Below are 21,076 nucleotides of genomic sequence, written 5' to 3'. Positions count from 1 at the left end.
TTGCTCAAAGGGACTCTGTCTCTTGGCTGGCCTGGGAACACTTTGGGGTCCCACTGGAGGAGCTGGAGGAAGTGTCTGGGGTGAAAGAAGTCTGAGAGTCCCAGCTTAGACTACGAAACTGGATGAAAAAAATAATAATAATCATAATTGGATTCATTAACAAAATTTTATTCTTAGACATATACATAAACCAAGCCTTAATGTACAAAATAAAGACACTTGGACATTCGTTTGAGTTAAAAGACACAAGCTTTGAGTTCTTTTCTTTACAACTGCACTGAATGACCGTTAGCTACGCCCATTTAAGTTAATCAATTTTCATTTCAAGGTACAAAACAGCAGCACTGTGACCATTTTGTCTCCACTTTTTGACAAAACGAGAGGCACATTTTAGTGGCAGACTGGAGTTGTGTCATCATGAAGTGCTTCAGATTCTAGCGTCGTTACGTGTTCACTTGTAAAACCTTTTGCTGGGATCGTTGGCATGGTCGAGCAGAAGTTGGCACGGCGTAAACGGGCTTCCGTAAACCGCCTCAAACTGTCTCATCTTTGCCACAAGCTTGTCTGCGCCAAAGCTGTCCACGTAACGGAAAGGACCTGGGGGAATGAAACACAAGAGGTCAGAAACGTTTAATACAAGAGTCCAGCATAGACTGTGAAAAGAAGTGGACGAAGTGAGTGTGACGTCACCCACAGCGTTCAGCTCCAGTCAAATGAAGCTCATCGAGGCTAGAGCAGTTACAAAGGACAATTTGGAGCAGAATCCCACATTCACCATCACTCGCTGCAGAGTGGCTCTTTGGTTGCTATGATACTTGTGGTTCCAAATATGGCACTGGGCTCGAAATTGGCCTCTATAACTGCTCTAGCATGTGGCTCTTTGGAGACAGGTTGCAGACCCCTGATCTAGATGTAACTGCAACAAGTTTTCCAATGAATTCATAACTGCATAGCTGCTTACCTCCAAGACAGGGAGGGAAGCCCAGTCCGAACACAGCGCCAACATCGCCCTCTAGTGGACTGTTCAGGATCCCCTCCTGTAGACACAACAGGGCCTCGTTCACAAACCGAGAGATGAGCCGGTACTGGATATCCGAGTCTGACGAGCTGAGAGGGGAGACATTTTGTGTAATTATTTAGTTTGGATGAGAATAAGTTTAAATATATTCAAAAACACCATCACTTACACAGCAGGATTTGGGTTCAGTTTGTATTTCTCAAGAATTTCGTCAATACCAGAGTTGAGTTCTTTCACTTTTAGACCTGGTTGGTAAATATAGCAGCCTTTTCCAGATTTACGACCTAGAAAAAAAGCACATTTCAGGTTATGCAACTGTACCGTATTAAGCTTTCAAAGTACGTTACACTGGCCAAGTTCACATGCATTAAACCCATCACCTGGAATAAGGCAAAGGGCATAGTGAATGACATGGAAATTGCTCATTTCCTTCAGATCCTGGTCCCTCTGTTACTCTCATGACGTTTCGCAGATTTTGACATTTACAAACTCCAAAAATCTGCCATGAATCCAATTTTGAATGTGCATGTGACTGTAGACATCGACAAATTCAGAATATAAAATTCTTGTAGTGCTTTTGTCCAGATCTTATTAAACCTTTATGACTTGCTGATAAAGTGCAGTGTGTAAACTCACCTTTCAGTTGTAGGATCCGCAGAAGAAGAATGTTCCACAGTATGGCATTAAAAAGCATCCGTCTCAGATTTGGGGTCAGATTTGACTGAATACATGTCTACTTGCCTCTGTGTTTTTGAGCAATACAACTATAATAATAATGAAATAATAATAAATGATATATATATATATATATATATATATATATATATATATATATATATATATATATATATATATATATATATATATATATATATATATATATATAAATAAAAAATACATACAAATAAAAATGAAAAAATAAAAAATAGAGTGGTTTCATACTGTGGAACATTCCAGGCAAAGCAATATCAAGACAAGCTGTTAAGGAAGCCCCACCAGAAAAGTTGCACTTTTAACCCCTTTGTCTTTTAAAAGTAGTCAAAAACAGATATATTTTTGCGGTGTACAGTTGTAATTACAGATCTATAATCTTTAAAACCGCCCCATATCTGTTCATAGTCGTGCTCTTACCTTTGTATCCCAGGTCCACCATGGTCTGCAGCACTTCCACGTTGCCTCCTCCAAACCGCTCTCCGAATGCTTTCCCAAGGTCCTCCGCCACATGAGCCGCCACATCGATTCCCACTTCGTCGATGAGTGTTGCCGCACCAACGGGAAAACCAAAGCTAGTGGTCAAACCATCCAGCTTCTTAGGGTTAGATCCTTCCTGTAAGAATACAGCAAGTCACATGAATATATAGTTATATGTGTCAAAAACAGGACAGTTCAATACATTTCAAAGTATTGTAGACCGGGGTCTTTACACAGAGGCCAAAATGAAAATGGGTTGTGATCATAGACTGTGTAAAGAAGTGGACTAAGTGACCCACAGCGTTCATCCATCCATCCATTTTTCTTCCGCTTATCCGGAGCCGGGTCGCAGGGGCAGCAGTCTAAGCAGGGACTCCCAAACTTCCCTCACCCCAGACACGTCCTCCAGCTCCTCCGGTGAGACCTCAAGGTGTTCCCAGGCCAGCCGAGAGACATAGTCCCTCCAGCGTGTCCTGGGTCTTCATGTATCATGTAGAGCGGGTTAATATGAACATTTTAAGACCGAAATGACGAGTCTGACAGCAGCAGTTGCAGAGAGAGGGGACACGGTTCCAAATCACTTTACACTGAGTCGATGGAGCAGGAAGTGCACCCATAATCACTTTCTGTTTGGAACGCAGCATGTATTTATATACTTATATTATACTGTTTATTTATATATACAATCTATGGTTGTGAGAAAATATTCAAATTCTCCGATTTTAACAAAAAATACTGTACTACAATGCTGCCTTTTTTAGGAACACTTTGACATTGCCATTTCTATTAGTCTGGTAATTACAAAATAAAGAACAAAATTTTTGGGGAACTAACTCTGGACCTTAACAGGACTATAACAGGACCAAACCAAGTCTACAGCAAACAGAACATTTTAACAGCTCAATATGTCTGATATTATGGGATAGCGCTGGAAGGACGTCTCACCTGCATTACTCTGATCGCTTCAGCCAAAATGGGAGCCAAACATCTTGTAGTGTAGAAGCCTGGTCCATCCTAAAAAGTAAAAAACACAGAATGTTACTACACTTTAAGACAGGGGTCACCAACCCTGTGCCCGCCCCACGTAGCTGCGCTGAATGCAGTTTCTTACTCCAAAACATGGTAGAAAATAAAGAGTTCACTTTCACAACGATTTAAGACTGTAAAAGAAACCTGCGCGTATCTCATCTGCGGAGCGACTGTGGTGACGGCAAAGCGGCACAATGTGGAGGGACACGTCACTACGTCTCACAAAACTCCACACCAACTACCCACGGGGACGCGCACTCCCCACGGGGACGCGCACTATGAGCGTAACGTTACATAATTGATACCTTTATGAAACATGGTGCAATGTATATTACTTATGTTTTGTTAAAAAGGTTTGTCAATGGATAGTGAAAATGGGACACTTTTCCTATGAGATGTAGTGATGTAAGGGTCATCTGGAAATTTAACAATTACTAAGATTAGTAAAGTTAAAATGCTGAATACTGATATCTGTTTCCCTCCTTGCTCATTGTTGATAATTATTTTGAGAAATCATTAATGTGATCAGTGTCTTGCAACATGATCAGTGTGTTCACATAGATGATTATCATTTATCATTATTAATAATGTATAACTAAAGGCAAACTGAGAAAATGTGTTATTTCAGAAGAGCGTCTCAAACTGGTCGCCCTTCGTATGACTCAGTGCCCATAAAGTAGCTCTCAGGTTAAAAAAGGTTGGTGGCCCCTGCTTTAAGATGTGGCTTTTTCAACCTGAGTTACTGCAGCCCTATACTCCATCCAGAGCCCTGAGGTCAGAGGTCAGCTGATCAGCTCCTGCTGCTGTGTCCAAAGCCAGACCAGAGGTGACAGCCTTTTCTGTGGCAGTGCCCAGACTATGGAACAGCGCCCTCTGCCTGTCAGATCCTCTCAGTGTGTAGTGCAGTTTAAGACCAGACTAAAAACACACCTCTTCTCCCTGGTGTTTGGGTCTCGCTCAGCAGGACCATCTTTTTGTTTTATTGTTCTTTGCCCATATGTCATAGTGTATGTAAATCTGTTTTTGTTTGTTGTTGTTTATGTGAAGCACTTTGGGAAGCTTAAGTTGTATTTTAAATGTGCTTTATAAATAAAACTGAATTATTTGGCCACTAGCAGAGCTTTAGAACAGATCAGAACAGGTCATGTAGAGACTCATAGTTCCTACAAGTTTGCCACAGATATTTTTTATAATTAGGTGATGACAACATGTAGTAGTTCGAGTATTTTTCCCTCAGAAAGTGTGTTGTGAAAGCAAAACTACTAGGGGTGACAGTGGCTCAGTTGGTAGTGTTTGGCCACCGATCCAAAGGTTGGTGGTTCAAATTCCGCTCTAGGCATAAACATCATTGGCAGTTTGTCCCACAGATGACTGCTGCTGTTGTGTCTTTGGGCAACACACTTTACTGGAGGCCACCGTGGAAAAAAAAAATGGTACACAGATACAAAGATACTGTTCATGATCTCACCCCGACTACGATGATGACTTTCCCCTGTTTGAGCCCCACCGCGACGGCTGAGGCGGTTGTGTCTTTGGACGTCTGCTCCGTCGTTATGATTTCCAACAGCTGCATTTTATCCACAGGAGAGAAGTAATGCATCCCGATCACCTGCAAATGCATTTTAGAAACAACATTATGAATAGTTTATATCAAATGGCTATAAATATAAAAGAGGAATGAGGGTGAACCTTGTCTGGCCTCTTGCTGGCAGCGGCGATGTCTTTGATGGGCAGAGCTGATGTGTTACTGGCAAATATACAGTGAGGAGACACCGCCTGTGGATGATGTCATTACAGTGAGTTTTATTGATTTGAAAAAAAAAATGTAAAAAAATGGATCAGTGATCCAACATAGAGTCAAGCGATACTGAGAAACACTTATTCTCTAGAGGTTTTTGAGAATTGCCGATGACAATATTCAGACGTTATTATGGTGTTGTGCAAAAATGTAATGTGCTGTATGCAGCTTTGGTTTAAGTTGAAATCTATCACTCAGAATGTGAATGGACTGTAAGGTCAACCACAAAGAGCAGAAATATCACAAGATAATCCTGCAAGTTCTTGTGTTTTTTATTATTATCATTATGAAATTTCAATCTGGTCTTTATACAGCCCTTAGAAAACTCATTCACATTATTTCCATTTCACCCTTGGAAATATATTTTTACCACTTGAGTTATCATTATGGAACAGTTCAGTGGAAAGAATTAGCTAAGGATTAAAAACGAGCCAATAGTTACACAATACTTAAATATTAATTAAATATCAATTACCATATTAATAATCAACTTATGCCCCCTTAGCAAATGGCTCCTAAATGGCCACCAAAAAAAGGTCACACACACTAATATTTGGTTGTTCAACCTTTAGCTTTGATTTTGTCTCACATTCACTGTGGCATTGTTTCGATTTCACTTCTGCAGTGTCACAAGATTTATTTCCATCCAGTGTTGCATTAATTTTTCACCAAGATGTTGCATTGATGATGGTCGAGTCTGACCACTGCACAAAGCCTTCTCCAGCACATCCCAAAGATTCTCAATAGGGTTCGTGAGTGAAAATGATGTCTCATGCTCCTGAACCACTCTTTCACAATTTAAGCCCGATGAATCCTGGCATTGTCATCTTTGAATATGCCCGTGCCATCAGGGAGGAAAAAAATCCACTCATGGAATAACCTGGTCATTCAGTATATTCAGGTGTCAGCTGACCTCATTCTTGGAGCACAAACTGTTGCTGAACCTAGACCTGACCAACTGCAGGGGGCTCGGACCTGTTTGCTTAGTTAAATAATAACTTTTTTTGGCTCTGCAGTATATGTGAATAATTGTAATAAAAATAAGTAAGACAAATGTGTCCGAATGTCCAAAGTATTCTCTACAGGGGGCGCTATTTAGGGGTCACACCATTCTTAGTGGTGTCCAAATGACTAACAAGTGAAAAAGTAGTGCATTCAAAATTTCCCACAATGCCCCCTGAAAATTGGTGGGCATCAGTGGTCACGAGAGCGGCCAAGAGAGACCACAATGCATTGGGAGAGTTGTAAAAACAACAGTGGACAGAGACAGGTTTTTAAATGGACACAACACGACTGAATGAAACAGATAAAAGTACTAGTTTATCTCAATGTTGATCCTGATTATCAATAAAACAACATCAATAAAACTCTTGAATAATCCGTTGTGGTGAAAAGTTGATGGCTCTTTTTACAGCTCAAGCTAAGGTAAGCCGCTAATGCTAGCATTTCTACATATCAAACAAAAAGTTTAAAAATCCAGTCCATTTACGTGAGATCCAGTTTCATATAAACTTGTCTGATTATTATTAGTCCATAAAGACTTGTGCCAGTCCAATCTGATCAGTACTCAGGGGGTCAGGGGCTTTGGGAAACATTCAGACACAGCCTTGGAAACATTACCTTATTTATTTATTTATTAGCCAATTAGATATTTTATGGTTATTTTATTGTGAGATTAAATTAATTCTCTGTGATCTTGGTTCATTGAAAATAAACATAAACACCTGAATGTTCCACTGAGGGCATTAATACAGTAGTTTTCCAGTAGCAGAGTACAGTCTGCTCTTTACACACAGGCGCAGTACTACTCACCGCCTCCACTTCTTTGAGCACAGCGTGTTTGATCTTCAAGTCCTCAAACACAGCCTCGATCACCATGTCGGCCTTCTCAAAGCCACTGTAGTCCAGCTGCCCTGTCAGGTTAGAGAGGATCGAGTCCCGCTCAAACGACGTAATGCTCCTCTTCTTCGTTTTGTCGTTTAGTCTGAGGAAACACGAGCTTTAGTGAAACTGTAGTTTTTGGTGTATATTGGAACAAATAGAAGAGGGACAGTCATTTTTGTAATAGAGAGTCCACTTTTTAATACAGTCTGTGGTCCAAGTGAGTGTGACGTCACCCACAGCGTTCGGCTCCAGTGAAATGAGCTGATCGAGGCTAGCAGTCATAGAGGCCACTTTGGGGCAGACTGGTTGCTATGATACTCGTGGTCGTAATTCCAAATATGTAAAGAGCCAATCCAGAGTGAGGCTGTTGAAGGTAACGCCCCTTCCCGCCTGCACCGCTGGCAGGCACTTTGCAATGCTATCAATCAAATCTGTTGCCAACGCTAGTGGGAACGACCTTGGAGAAAGAAGGCGCCGGATTTGTCTGTTATTAATGTTCATATATTAATTTATGGACACAATCATGAAATTAAAACCTTAGGATCACGTAGAGCCGGTTAATGCAAACCGACCAAAATGACGAGTCTGACAGCAGCGGCTACCGAGACCACAGCCACGTTTTTTCAATGTAAAGTGAATCGATGGAGCGGGTTAGCTATGTCCATTTAAATATACAGTGTATGGGTCAGACTAGTGCATCCTATTGTGGTGCCCTTGGGCAGGACACTTTGCCCACTCTGACTTCAGTGTTCATGTTGACTTGTGTATGAATGTGAGTGAGAGCAAAAGTAGTTACAAATTGTTTACATTTTTTTTTTTTTTTATAGTAGCACCTCATCCTCTTGTCATGCCGCCCCATGTGCCATTCCCTGACAGAGTCTTACCCTTTGTAGACCTGCTGCTGCCCCCGGGCCAGTCCAGCCTCCGCCGTGTCCTTTAGGATTGTGTGTACCCCTTTGTCCACAGTGACCTGAGCGATGCCTGCGCCCATCAGACCAGCTCCGAGGATGGCAAGAGTCCTGAAGAACAAGGAAAGGCACATTTAGAATTCCCCCCCCCCCATGTACAAATAAATAAAAATATTGTACAAAATCAAGATCATCAAGAACACTGTATATTTGTAGAACTGTTATAAGCATAGACGTGTATTTAATTCCTTATCAGTCCTTTGCCCACCAGAGGCATTACAACATTTTCATATTCTACAATGTAATAATGTCATACTCCCAGGAGGGGGCAGGAGCCATATTTTCCTTTTACCTCGGCCTTTCTAATGAAATACGTTGTCCCTCATAATTCACTTGGTGACTAGACCCCAGAATGCACTATATTTTGACAAAAATCTGCACTTTAAAAAGGTCAAATCTATGGGAAAAACTATGAACTCTCTAAACGTACTTGACTTCCTTCTGTGGCGTTCCAAAGCGGTTCTTTTTACAGGCAACTTGACCGTGATACAGACCAATCAGAGCAGCCGATTCAGATGTGCGAGCCAGCTTTCCAAAATTCTGAAAACGACATTTAAATATTCAAAAATCCAAGTTTTTTTAAAATTTTTTTATTAAACTCTTAAAATCAAATGAACTATACCTGAGACTCTGCCAAGTAACCAGCTACAGGACCTTGCTCCACTCCTGACTTTACACACTGAAGAAATATAAAACAACACATTAAATATTACATTAAACACACACATATTTCAGAGACAGTGGGGGGAAAAAAATATATTAACTAAAAAGATCAACAAAAAAACATCTAAAATATCAGTATGTAATCAACAAAAGGAAATGTAATGATATTCTACACAGTGGTGGAAGGTAACAAAGTAAAAGTAGTAAAGTACTGATACCTAAAAATACTTCAGAACATTTTACAGTGGATACTTTTTACTTTTACTTCACTACATTTGAGAGCAGTATCTGTACTTTCTACTCCACTACATTTTAAAACAGGACTAAAAAGTAAGTAAAAAAGTTTCATATGATTTGAGGGGTTATTTTTACCATGTTTGTGGAAACATCCTGACTAAAGTTTTTATTTTTGTTTGCTTAAAGCCGAAGCTTGAACTTGAAAAACTGTTCAGTGTTGACTGAGATTAATTATATCAATATAGCAGTTTCGACAAAATGGAATTGAAATAGAATTATGCTATTCATTTGGTGATGTAACATACTGTTGCTGCACTGTTTTTGTTTGCATTGTTGGACGATTTTTTTATTTTTTATTATACAAACATACTCAACTTCTGTTCCTATATCTTAGTTGCATTTTTCAATCCTCAAGTTGTATTTGAAATAGCCCTGTTTTGAAATCTTTAAAAAGTCTTTTTTTTTCTCCTCAAAATTTAAATTCTATGTCATGTAACTATTGGGGAAATAGCCCAAAACCCCATTGTTAAAAATAGTAGCGCAAACAAAAAGATTTTAAATATAGCAAAAGGGCTCACTTCTATGATTTTGAGGGGAGCTGGATACAGGCCTTTGCTTTGCTTCATGACTTTCCCGTGGACCGTTTTGTAGATCTGATTTCTTACGAACTCAAAACTCATGATGTAGTCCTGAATTTCTGCAAACAAGAGCACAATGGATTATTTTTGATGCATAAATTGGAAGAAAATCATACATTTAAGACCCCTGCAACACTTCACAGGAACAGCGGTTTCCTGTACAGTAAAACAACTGAGAGTGCAGAACAGCGCTGTTTTGTGGCCTGGAGGTCATTATGCAAATTCTAGTGGATAATATGGATGAGAATGCTGCAGTTTGACTCCTCTCACAAAAAGCTGTAAAGTTAAAATTGCATAATTATTTTGGCCATTTTCTGAGTTTGCAACAAGTTTGCAGCCTGTACAGACTGTATAAAGATGTGGACTAAGTAAGTGTGACGTTACCCACAGTGTTCGGCTGCAGTCAAATGAAGCTCATCGAGGCTATAGCAGGTATAGGGACCAATTTGGAGCCGATTTCCACATTTGGAATTCCGACCACAAGTATCATAGCAACGAAAGAGCCAATCCGGAGCCTGGCTGTTGAAGATAACACCTCTTCCCGCCCACACAGCTGGTTTAGCAGGGAGCAGGCACTTGGCAACACTGCCAATCAAACCTGTTGCTAAAGCTAGTGTGAGTGACCTCAGGGAAGGAAGTCGATGATTTGTCTGTTATTAATGTTCATATCTTGCTTTACAGACACAATAATGAAATAAAATCCCCAGGATCATGTAAAGCGGGTTAATGAGTCTGTAGCCCCTCTCTCTGTAATTGCAGCTGTCAGTTTTTCAATAGAAAGTGAATTGGAGCCAGAGTTGTTGGAGTCAGAAGTGCGACCATGATCACTTCCTAGTTGGAACGCAGCAGCTAGCAGGTTAGCCATGTCAATTTATATATATATATAGTCTATGGTCGGACCCTGATGCTGTTTTATCGCCTGTTACCGTGGTGACATTTTGTGGTTATGATAAGACAGAGCAGCTCAGAGTCGAGCTGATACCACACACACGAGGAGAACAGCAGATTAAAAATCACACACTAGGATGCAAAGTCAGGTCACACCTCTCCAAAATCATGGAGAAGCGAATCAGGGTTTAAACTGAGGCTTAAATTCCCCTGTTGTGTGGGCAGGGTCATGTTGAGTCTTTGAAACTTACTCTGCATGGTGCCCTTTGGTTTGTGGAGAGAGATTTTCTTGTTGGAAATTCCTCGGGCACATTCAACAGCGATTTCTTCAAGATATTCTATGGTGCGTTCCTCTGGACTCTTTAGGCCAGGTCCTGCAATGAAAGAACACTAATGTTTTTTATATTACATGCACAGGGAGTGTTAATACAGTTTTTATGCCTCAGAATGGGATTATATAAATACAGACTCCAACCAATCAATTATAAGAGTATCCATGCATTTGTCACCAGTAGGTTAGATACTGTAACGTCCTGCTCACTGGCCTCTCCAAACGAGCCTTAAGACAGAACAGTACATCCAGAACACTGCTGCTGGTGTCCTGACTAGAACCAGGAAGTACTTCACACATGTGTCCTGTGCTCAGGTCTAGAACCAGGATGTACTTCACACATGTGTCGTGTGCTCAGGTCTCTGGCTCCTGTGGCTCAGAGAATAGACTTTAAAGCAGCTCTGCTTATGAACAAGTCTCTCCATGAACCAGCACCAAAGAACATCTCCCACATGTTAGAGCCACATGAACCATCTCACACTCTGAGGACTTCAGGGGCCCGCCTCCTGATGTAGTCCTGGTTTAGTCCTGATTTGGTCCCGGCCTCCTGCTGGTTTCCAGAGTCAGGACTACACCGGGACTATAAAAAAGTACCCCTTACCCATTTATAATATAGCATCAATCTGACATTTAATTATAGACTTGTGTTGTGTTGTGTAAAAATAAAAAATACTGGAAAAAGGTTCATATCAAACTGAATGAACAAACATGAGATTCAAGATGAACAGAATTCAAATGAGCCAATCTCTGTATAATGAAATCAGCAATAGACCCTGTGTCCTTACTCTGAAGTACAAGGCATTGTTATATTAATTTAAAAGTGCACGAATGTCCCCAACTCTGAGACTGAACCTGTAGAATCGTTTTACCAAGAGGGTCGACAAGCTGGTCAATGAGTCCCATCTTCTTTGCTTTGTCTGCTCTGATGTTTCTGCCGGTCAGCATCATGTCAAAGGCCCCAGGAAGACCGACCTAAAGTGAAGAACAAAAATCACACAACAAATTAATTTTAAAAAATAAACAAAATTTTCCCCCTCATTTTATTTTTCCCATTTACATTCTCTATATCGTATTTATATCGTTTTAGTAGTGCCGTCCCCACCTTACCTCCGCCAAAAATCACAGAAACCACACACCACAAACTTGTCACATACAGTTGTAAAAAGCTGTTAGGTCTACACAACATGTTGTCTTGTTATGGCCCGGTATGTCTTGTCACCACTGTATATGACTGGTCACTATGTTTGTCTGTCTTGCATTAAATAAACAAAAAAACAAATGCACATAGTTCATATTAATGTTAAAACCTAACTTATCTAAAATATTCACTTGTACATATGTGTAATCTGACCATTTTGGGGAGCCTCTGAGTGCCTCCAGCTCCAGGGAGCAGCCCCAGCATCACTTCAGGCGTCCCCAGCACCGTCTTTTTGCTCTTTGTGGCGATTCTGTAATGACACGCAATGGCAAACTGCAAGAAAAAAAACACACAAAATGTCATTCGGTTTGGTTCCTGTGCTGCTGTTGGATACTAAAGTGGTGTAGTCAACTGAATAAATCTTTGTTGGGTGATCGATTGGTGAACTAAAAGGGGGCGTCGCAAAAGCTGCAGGGGGAGTTCATGCAAAAACTACCATTTATGCAGAAAAAAGGACCCGGAAACAGTGTATTTAACAATCAAACTTGTGAATCATCTGACTTTTTAAACCGATAAATACCAAAAAATCCCCAATTCTGAGCCAACTCTCACTCTCCTCTCTGCTGTCGTCCCATAGAAATCATTATTATATAAATACAATGATTAGTCCACTAATACATATTTTGGTCGACTATGACATCATCAGGAGCTAAGCAGGGCCAGACCTGGTTAGTACTTAGTACACACCAGTTTCATACTAGGCAAAGTGGGTGAAAGGTTTTTATTCTGCACTTGACTCTTAATTTTAATTTTATAATGATCATTTGTGTTTTGATTTGTTGTATTGTGTTTTAATGTCCTTCTTATTCTGTAAAGCACTTTGAATTACTTTGTGTACCAATTGTGCTATATAAATAAAGTAGCCTTGCTGTAAAGTGAGTGTTGGTGGTGGTCAGGAGGGTGCAGACTGGCAGCCTCACTTCTGTCAGTCTCAGGGCAGCTGTGGTTACAATAGTAGCTTACCACCAGAGTGTGGAGTGATGAATAATGATCTGTAAAGTGTTTTGGGTGTGTTGAAAGGCACTGTATAAATGCAATTAATTAATTAAACATCTAAATGACTCCAGCTCTAAAGTGATGACAACAGCAGATTTCCACATTAACCTCAAATTGATCTCAAACGAACCCCAATGGGACATTTAAAAGGCATGTTTCGGTATATAACAGATTACTGTCACAGGGAGAACAAAAACTATATTAGAAGTATTAAGTCAGTATTGCTACCAAATGATGTAATATTATAATGTTGCGTTTACCTCCAGGCCTCCTCCTAAACAGGAGCCATTGATCGCAGCTACAATGGGCTTTGGAGACTTTTCCACTTGTTCAAACATCTTCTGTCCTGCCTGAGACAGTTTGGTGACCTCCTCCTCACTGTTACAGGCCTGGATCATACTAAAAACACATTTAAAAAAGTTTAAATACATATAATTAAATAATTTCATGAGCAACACCTTGGTATTATCCATACTTTAGTATCAAGTAAAAATGAAAAATAAACATTACTTCAAATGTAAATAAAATGCTCTAAATTGTAGAGCATCGATTATTAAGAATGTGGAATTAGATTTTTACAAAGTTATGTCAGAAAAGCCCAGGTCAAGGATGTTCTTAACCCATATTTGATTATGGTTTCAACCAATTATGCCCTCATTCAAATAGACTGTTTACAGAAGTGGACTGAGTGAGTGTGACATCACCCTGTTCAGCTCCAGTCAAATGAAGCTCATCGAGGCTAGAGCAGTTAAGGGGGAAATTGGTTGAAATTCCAAATACGGAACTGGGCTCCAAAGAGCCAATCCAGAGCGACGCTGGTGAAGGTAATGCCCACACAGCTGGTTTAGCAGAGAGAGGTCAATTAGCAACACTGCCAATCAAACCTACTGCTAACGCTAGCAGGAGCGAACTCGGAGGACAGAAGGCGCCTGATTTGTCTGTTATTAATGTTCATATCTTGATTTACAGACACAATAGTGAAATAAAAAGCAAGGATCATGCAGAGCGAGTGCATTCAAACATTTTAAGACCAAAATGACAAGTCTGACAACAGCAGTTATAGAGAGAGGGGACACAGATTTTCAATGTTAAGTGAATTGGAGCCAGAAGCGTGCCTATGATCACATATGAAACCTTCTTGAGTAAACTGAAAAATGTATTAACTCAAGTTCTTACATTTATTATACCAACTTCAACTCATCACAAGTAATTAAATGGAAGTAATGGAAACATGGGGACTATTTAACTTGCAAAACTTAGCAAAGCCTTCAAATGCTAAAAGTCCTCCTTGGCTAAATAAAAAACACAGAAAAATTGCAGTGTGACCTGGCTGCAGTTTTACTTACTTGATATCAGCTCCTGCAATAAAACAGCCGGGTTTGGAGGAGATGAGGACGGCACTTTGAACAGCATCATTCGCCCAAACTTCACCCATCACTTCTGTCATCTCCTTTTGCATCTGGACCGAGAGTGTGTTCACCTGTTGCAAACATAAACCATTACATTCACATCTTTATAACTAGATAAACCATTACACATTCACATCTTTATAACTATAAGATTGCCAAGAAGATGTTTCACTGCTCATCAAAGCTGCTTCTTCAGATCTGGTCAGATTACTGGTGGCTACTGCCTTCTATCTAAAGGGAGGAGTGACAATAAACAGCACAATAGACCTAGCCTGCAAACAGAAACTGTAAATAGGTGCGTCAGCTTCAGTGTAATTAGCTCCTCCTTTCAGACAGATATAAGGCAGTGTCCAGTAGTAATCTAACCAGAACTGAAGAAGCGGCTTGGATGAGCACTCCTACAATGTTTTGTCCAGTTGACAGATTTTTTCTTTTGCTATGGATCAGACCTGGATGACTGAGGGATTACACAGATGTCTTTGCAACTAGATAAACATTACATTCACATCGTTATAACTAGAGGTGGACAAGGCATCAAATTAAAGTTACAATTTCAAGAACATTGTGCATGTTTTTAAAAATGCTAAATCTAAATTGGCAAATTGTTAATCAAAAATAAATAAGACTACAAAAAGTCCCGATGAAATCCAAGAATGAAAGAACTAAACATCATCTTTTTGTGACACTTCTGCACTTTTGTAGGTCACATTTGTCTGACCCCTGAACGTCCTCAACTGATACAATTAAACAGGTTTTAGCTCATTTCTGTTGGATTACCAAATATCTTATACTAAAAAATATATAATAAAAAAGAAATATTGTACAAAAGTTCTTTAGTTCTAAAGAATAATCCAGGTGAAAAATGTGTTTCCAAACCTTTGAGTTGGGGTCGTTGATCCGTATAACTGCAACGTCACCCTTGACTTCATAGTTAACGTGAGTTCGGGCTAAAAAGAGAGATCACACAAAGCGCCAATAAATGACAAGAGTGGAGGAATTATTATGTTAAATCTTTGTCAAAGTCTATAAGCTTTGCACACTTACCCAGCATGGCAGGCGCTACTGAAAATGACCGGAAACTGTTACCTGCAAAAACAAAGTATGCAACTATAAGGCAAGGCAAGTGTATTGTTGTAGGACTATTCATACCGTAGACTGTATAAAGAAGCGGACTAAGTAAGTGTGATGTCACCCACAGCACTCAGCTCCAGTCAAATTACGCTCATCGAGGCTAGAGCAGTTATAGGGGCTAATTTAAAGTCAAGTTTGTTTTTTTGAATTCCGAGCCCTAATATCATAGCAACCAAAGAGCCAATCCGGAGCGACGCTGTTGAAGGTAACGTAACGTCCCTTAGCAACACTGTCAATCAAACCTGTTGCTAAAGCTAGCGGGACCGACCTCGGGGAAAGAAGGCACCTGATTTATCTGTTATTAATGTTCATATCTTCATTTACTGACACAATAGCGAAATGAAAAGACTAGGATCATGTCGAGTGGGTTTATATATAACATTTAATTCAATTCAATTAATTTATTTTTGTAACGCCCAAAATCATCAACAACAGTTGTCTCGAACGGCGTTCATGTTTTAAGACCAAATGATAAGTCTGACTGGAGCAGTTACAGAGAGAGGGGACACAGCTTTTCAATGTAAAGTGAATTGGAGTCAGAGACAATGGAGCCTGAAGTGCGCCCATGATTACTTCTTATTTGGAACCCGACAGCTAGCAGATTAGCTACGTCCATTTTTATATACCGTCTATGGTATATCATATGAAATTATAATCAGAAGGTTCAATAAAAGGGTTAATAAGACAAGCCAATACTCTCTGGTTAATAATTATTTTATAGGTAAGGTTCAACTGCACTGTAACAAAACAGAGGTGAATATAATGATGGGATGATATCGAGGCCTGTCTCAGTAACACATTTTGAAGTGCTGAAGTAAAAAAAGATGATAAACGATAATATTGAAAGTATAAAGCAGAATTATCCCCCAAAAAGTAACAAAAACTAGTAACTACAATATTGTTAAAAAACATGAGCTGCAATAAATAAGGAATAGACTACACTAATTGCTTTAGGAATACACTAAAGCAATTAGTTTGTATCTATAATGAGTCACAGAATGAGTCATAACTCAACCTTCTACGGCTCAGTTTACAGATAAAAAATTTAATGTTCACACTGGTCAAACGGCCACATTTTTATATTGCACTTTTCCACCTTCAAGGCTCAAAGCACTTTACATTAACAAACCACTCACCCATTCACCCATTCACACACACATTCAGTGAAATGTACACAGACACTGGGGGTGAGGTGGGTTACATCTTGCCCACAGACACAACAACAGCATTTATTTGTGGGAGCTGAAATCGCACCATCAACCTGTGGGTCAGTGGATCTGAGCAGTCTACTAATGATGTTTTGTTCAATATCGAGTGCAGGATTTGAACCGCCAACCTTCAGATCAGGGGACAAACACTCTGAGCCACTGTCACCCCAGTACAAAGAAAAAGTTTCCATGTTAAATACTGATGCCAAAAAATAAAGTTCCATTTGTCATGTGTTGAATGAGAAGTCCATATAGTGATTATTGTGACAGGCCAAATGATACTAAGGTTAAAATACCATCATCAAAATTAGTTAGACGACCTCGTCTTTTACCCAACAATAAATCAACACCCCATGATGATGTCATATTCACAGATGACTGTGATGTGGGGGATCTGGCAAGAACCAGATCCCCCTGTTGATTACATTGTACTTTACCATAAAATATCCAAAAGGTAAAAGCACATATATTGAACCCGATCATGTCATTATTGACTAGACCAAGTAAATTCTTGTATAACAACAAAAATCTACATTTTAACAATATTTATCTGCCCCCACCTGTATTAAAATATTATTGGCCTATAGAATGTTGTGATGTCATCTGAAACACAGCAATAAGAGTCACCATATGGAGTTTGAGTAGTAAAATACACTGCCTGGCCAAAAAAAAAGTCACCACTTGGATTTAACTAAGCAAATAGGTATGAGCCTCCTCCAGTTGGTCAGGTCTAGGTTCAGCAACAGTCTATGCTCAAAGAATGAGGTCAGCTGACACCTGAATATACTGAATGACCAGGTTATTCCATCAATGGATTTTTTCTTCCCTGATGACATGGGCATATTCCAAGATTCATTGGGCTCAAATTGTGAAAGAGTGGTTCAGGGAGCATGAGACATCATTTTCACACATGGATTGTCCACCACAGAGTCCAGACCTTAACCCCATTGAGAATCTTTGGGATGTGCTGGAGAAGGCTTTGTGTAGCATCAGACTCTACCAGCATCAATGCAAGATCTTGGAGAAAAATTTATGCAACATTGAATGGAAATAAATCATGGGACATTGCAGAAGCGAAATCGAAACAATGCCACAGCGAATGTGTGCCATAATCAAAGCTAAAGGCAGAAAACCAAATATTAGTGTGTGTAACCTGTGTGTGTGTGTGTGTGTGTGGGGGGGGGGGGGGGGGGGGGGGGGGCAGGCAGTGTATATTCAAAGGGAAAATAGATTTACCCTTGAGTAAGATTAGAATAAATCTGGTGATTATTCCAGATTTTCGATATTAATATTTTGACATTTTACCGCTCATTTGATGGGGACATTTCAGGTTAATGTCTTATATCCATAATGAAAATAGTTTCAGGCTGTCACGTGTTATCCCAGCCTTATGTAGACTAGGAGGCGTAAGCATGATTTTACACATTTACATTACATACTTTAAATGATATAAATACGAGTGTTTTAAAAGAAGACAAATGGGACACTTCCTGGCATATTATTAGTTTGACCTCAGTGTCCTGGTCATACATAGACCTGTCTGAAGAAGCGTCACCTTTCACCCAGTTCCCCAGTCCACAAGTGCAGACAGTAGAGTTAGCACAATGGCGAATGAATGGTACAGGCTCGAGTATGTCCTTGCAAATCAAAGTTCAACACTTATTCTGACTTCAATGACAAATATCTACTTAAATCGTGCTGTTTATTAAGAAGAGCTAACTTTTTAGACGTGTTTCTTTGGCATTTGGTAGCGTATCAAGCTGTACATTGAGAACAACAACGTGTAACTTTTGATTCTGATTTTGGGAGCCAATGTTTTTAAATATTGGATGACAGAAAGCAAAAATCTGCGTGTCAGCTATCAATTTAGCTAATTTGTCTACTTGCATAGTCTGGAGTGCTAAGAAGCTAATTACCCAGATAGCGCTAAATACACGCAGCGAGCCCCACATTTTAGACATTTCCGCACCGTTTTCTACTTATTTGTTAATTTTCTGCAGATATAAGGCGTCCTATACCTGTGAAGAGGGCGTATTTCCGAGATGTTAGCCTGGAAAGCACACCAAGGGCTCGTACACCAGCCATGTTTGGAAGCGGAGGTCAGCGGTGAGTCTGCGGCGGCGTGAAGCTAAAGCTAAGCGGCTAGGCTAGCTGTCATTTTACTTCCTAAAACTCGTCATGCGGAGTGCATTCTGATTGGCTGCTGAAGAACACACTCGTCTCCTATTGGCTGATATGAGATAGCGGACTCTTATAGGTTATTTGTCACAATGAACGTTTACGTTTTTTTATTTACCATTAAAAATATATAAATAGAATAACATTAAACATAATTTTTCATAGCTTTATCTGCTTTGGTGTGAAGTATTTTCCCCCGAACTTTTGATATCTACACCCGAACAGTTCATTACATTTTGTTACCACAAGGCAGAGCCAAAGTTCAAAAATATCGCTCATTTTTCAGAACATTATCTGGACCAATTTTGGTAAAAAAAACAACAACAGTATAATCTCTGACTCAAATATAATCTGGGGTTGTCTTGTTGTGGGGCAAAATACAAGATAGTTTGAACTAATTTTGATAATGGCGTTTTATATGATTATCATAAAAGTGTATTGCATTATTACATACATTCTCTATTTTGTTGGGTTACAGTGCAGGTGGAGCTCGCCTACAAGATAATTATTAACCAGAGAGTGACCAGGCTGGTTTTGTTCACTCTTTTATTGAACGTTCTGAGATTTGTGTACTTTGTTTTGCATTTTCATTAGCGCCCACCATGCTGGGCAGGTTTATTAATGTGTAAAAGTTTTGTAAAGATGTTAAAAGATAATTACTCCGCTGTCAGTCACTCATTTGTGGTTTGTGTATTTTTGTTCTATTTTTAGCCTGAACTCACGTTAACTATGAAATAAAGGGTGATGTCACAGTTACGTACTTATCAATGACCCCCAACTCAAAGGTTTGGGAACACATTTTGACTTAGATTATTTTTTTCAATATAGGCAAGGCAAGACACACACAATACAACAAATCAAAACATAAATAATCACCATAAAATTAACATTAAAAGAGAAGAAGAGGAATAAAACCCTTTCAGTCATATGCACAGATAAACAGAACTGTTTTGAGCCTGGATTTAAACATTGTCAAAGTCAAAGCCTGTCTCACATCTTCAGGAAGACTGTTCCAGGTTTTAGCTGCAGAAAACTGAAACACTGATTTCCCACGTTTAGTCTTGCTTTAGTCCTGGTTTAGTCCTGGTTATGTCCTGGTTCAGACCTGGTTTAGAGCTGGTTTAGACCTGGTTTAGCCCTCGTTTAGTTCTAGTTTAGTCCTGGTTTAGTCCAGGTGTAATCCTGGATTAGTCTTGGTTTCACCTTGGTTTAGTCCTGGTTTTGTTCTGGTTTAGTCTTGGTTTAGTTTTAGATTAGTCCTGATTTAGTTCAGGTTTAGTCTTGGTTTAGTTTTGGTTTAGTCTTGGTTTAGTCCTGGTTTAGTCCAAGTTTACTCCTGGATTAATTCTGATTTAGTCCTGGTTTAGTCCTGGTTTAGTCCTGGTTTAGTTCTGGTTTAGTCCTGGTTTAGTCCTGACTCTGGGCACCAGCAGGAGGCTGGTCCCTGACGTCCGTGAGATGGTTCATATGACTCTATATATCAATTTAATTTAGGGTATTACAGTATATTTATTATTGTTTCTATTCAGTTCTTGATGTTATGGGGAATGTATTTATTCTCCATCATCATCCACCATCTACATCTCTTCAGACCATGAGCGGGAGAACGAAGGTAAACACCACTCTCGTTTAAAAGAAATAAAACATGAATAGATCACAAAAATCCACTCATTTTATACAATTTCCTATACCTCAAACATGCTGATGAAGTTGTAATGAAGAATCTGTATTTCAGAACATGTTTATGCTTGAATCACATTTTAATCAGACGGACACTTCCTATAACAGGAACTGATAGGCCTATGTGTGACTGTTGCGCAATTTTTGGTTTTGCTGTGTCTTAAAATATTCATAACTGAAGCATGAAATGAGGTTAAACTCAGAGAAGAGTGATGCGGCTGCAGATAGTTAAGATATGTTCATAACCGTACGTTTGCTATTGATTTTGAATTATTCTTATGTTCATTATAAGGCTGGTTGCAAATGATATACTTTCTTCAGATGGTAAACGCTTTAACCTTTACATTCTTTTAAAGCTACAGGACGTTTTTTAAGTTTTCAAAGTTCCCTTTTAGACATCGAAACACCTTTGCCGTTGTTGTAGAGGTTGTAATGTTAACATATAGTGATAGCAAAAGTATTTGGTAGCAGCTTTGAATTATATTGTGCACCAGAAAAGTAATATGACCCTGTTTCCCCTGAGTACTGACTGATAGCCCAACAATATAATGGCTCAAATGCATGAAAAAGATCTCCGCCAAGTAAAAAAACCAAACAAAATAACTGTGTTTAGTTACTGTGTTGTAGTAAA

General features: G+C 39.4%; 1 protein-coding gene across 1 annotated transcript; it reads right to left on the bottom strand.

Annotated features, from left to right (window-relative positions):
- Nucleotides 1-152: 152 nt before the first annotated feature.
- Nucleotides 153-18,736, bottom strand: hadhab (hydroxyacyl-CoA dehydrogenase trifunctional multienzyme complex subunit alpha b). Its single transcript, XM_033988122.2, has 20 exons — nt 18,606-18,736; nt 15,293-15,334; nt 15,125-15,195; nt 14,186-14,319; nt 13,100-13,238; nt 11,997-12,116; nt 11,515-11,617; nt 10,566-10,688; nt 9,367-9,485; nt 8,511-8,567; nt 8,319-8,428; nt 7,805-7,939; nt 6,849-7,020; nt 4,928-5,014; nt 4,707-4,847; nt 3,155-3,223; nt 2,150-2,345; nt 1,188-1,302; nt 962-1,107; nt 153-597 (listed from the first exon to the last, which is right to left on the bottom strand). The coding sequence occupies exons 1-20, from the start codon at nt 18,670-18,672 to the stop codon at nt 452-454; spliced, it is 2,292 nt and encodes a 763-aa protein (XP_033844013.1). The 5' UTR covers nt 18,673-18,736; the 3' UTR covers nt 153-451.
- Nucleotides 18,737-21,076: the final 2,340 nt, after the last annotated feature.

This window comes from Periophthalmus magnuspinnatus, chromosome 22, assembly GCF_009829125.3.
Source record: "Periophthalmus magnuspinnatus isolate fPerMag1 chromosome 22, fPerMag1.2.pri, whole genome shotgun sequence".
Taxonomy (NCBI): Eukaryota; Metazoa; Chordata; class Actinopteri; order Gobiiformes; family Gobiidae; genus Periophthalmus; species Periophthalmus magnuspinnatus.
Note: the sequence above shows the minus strand (reverse complement) of the source record. Positions and strands in the feature narration are given on the sequence as shown.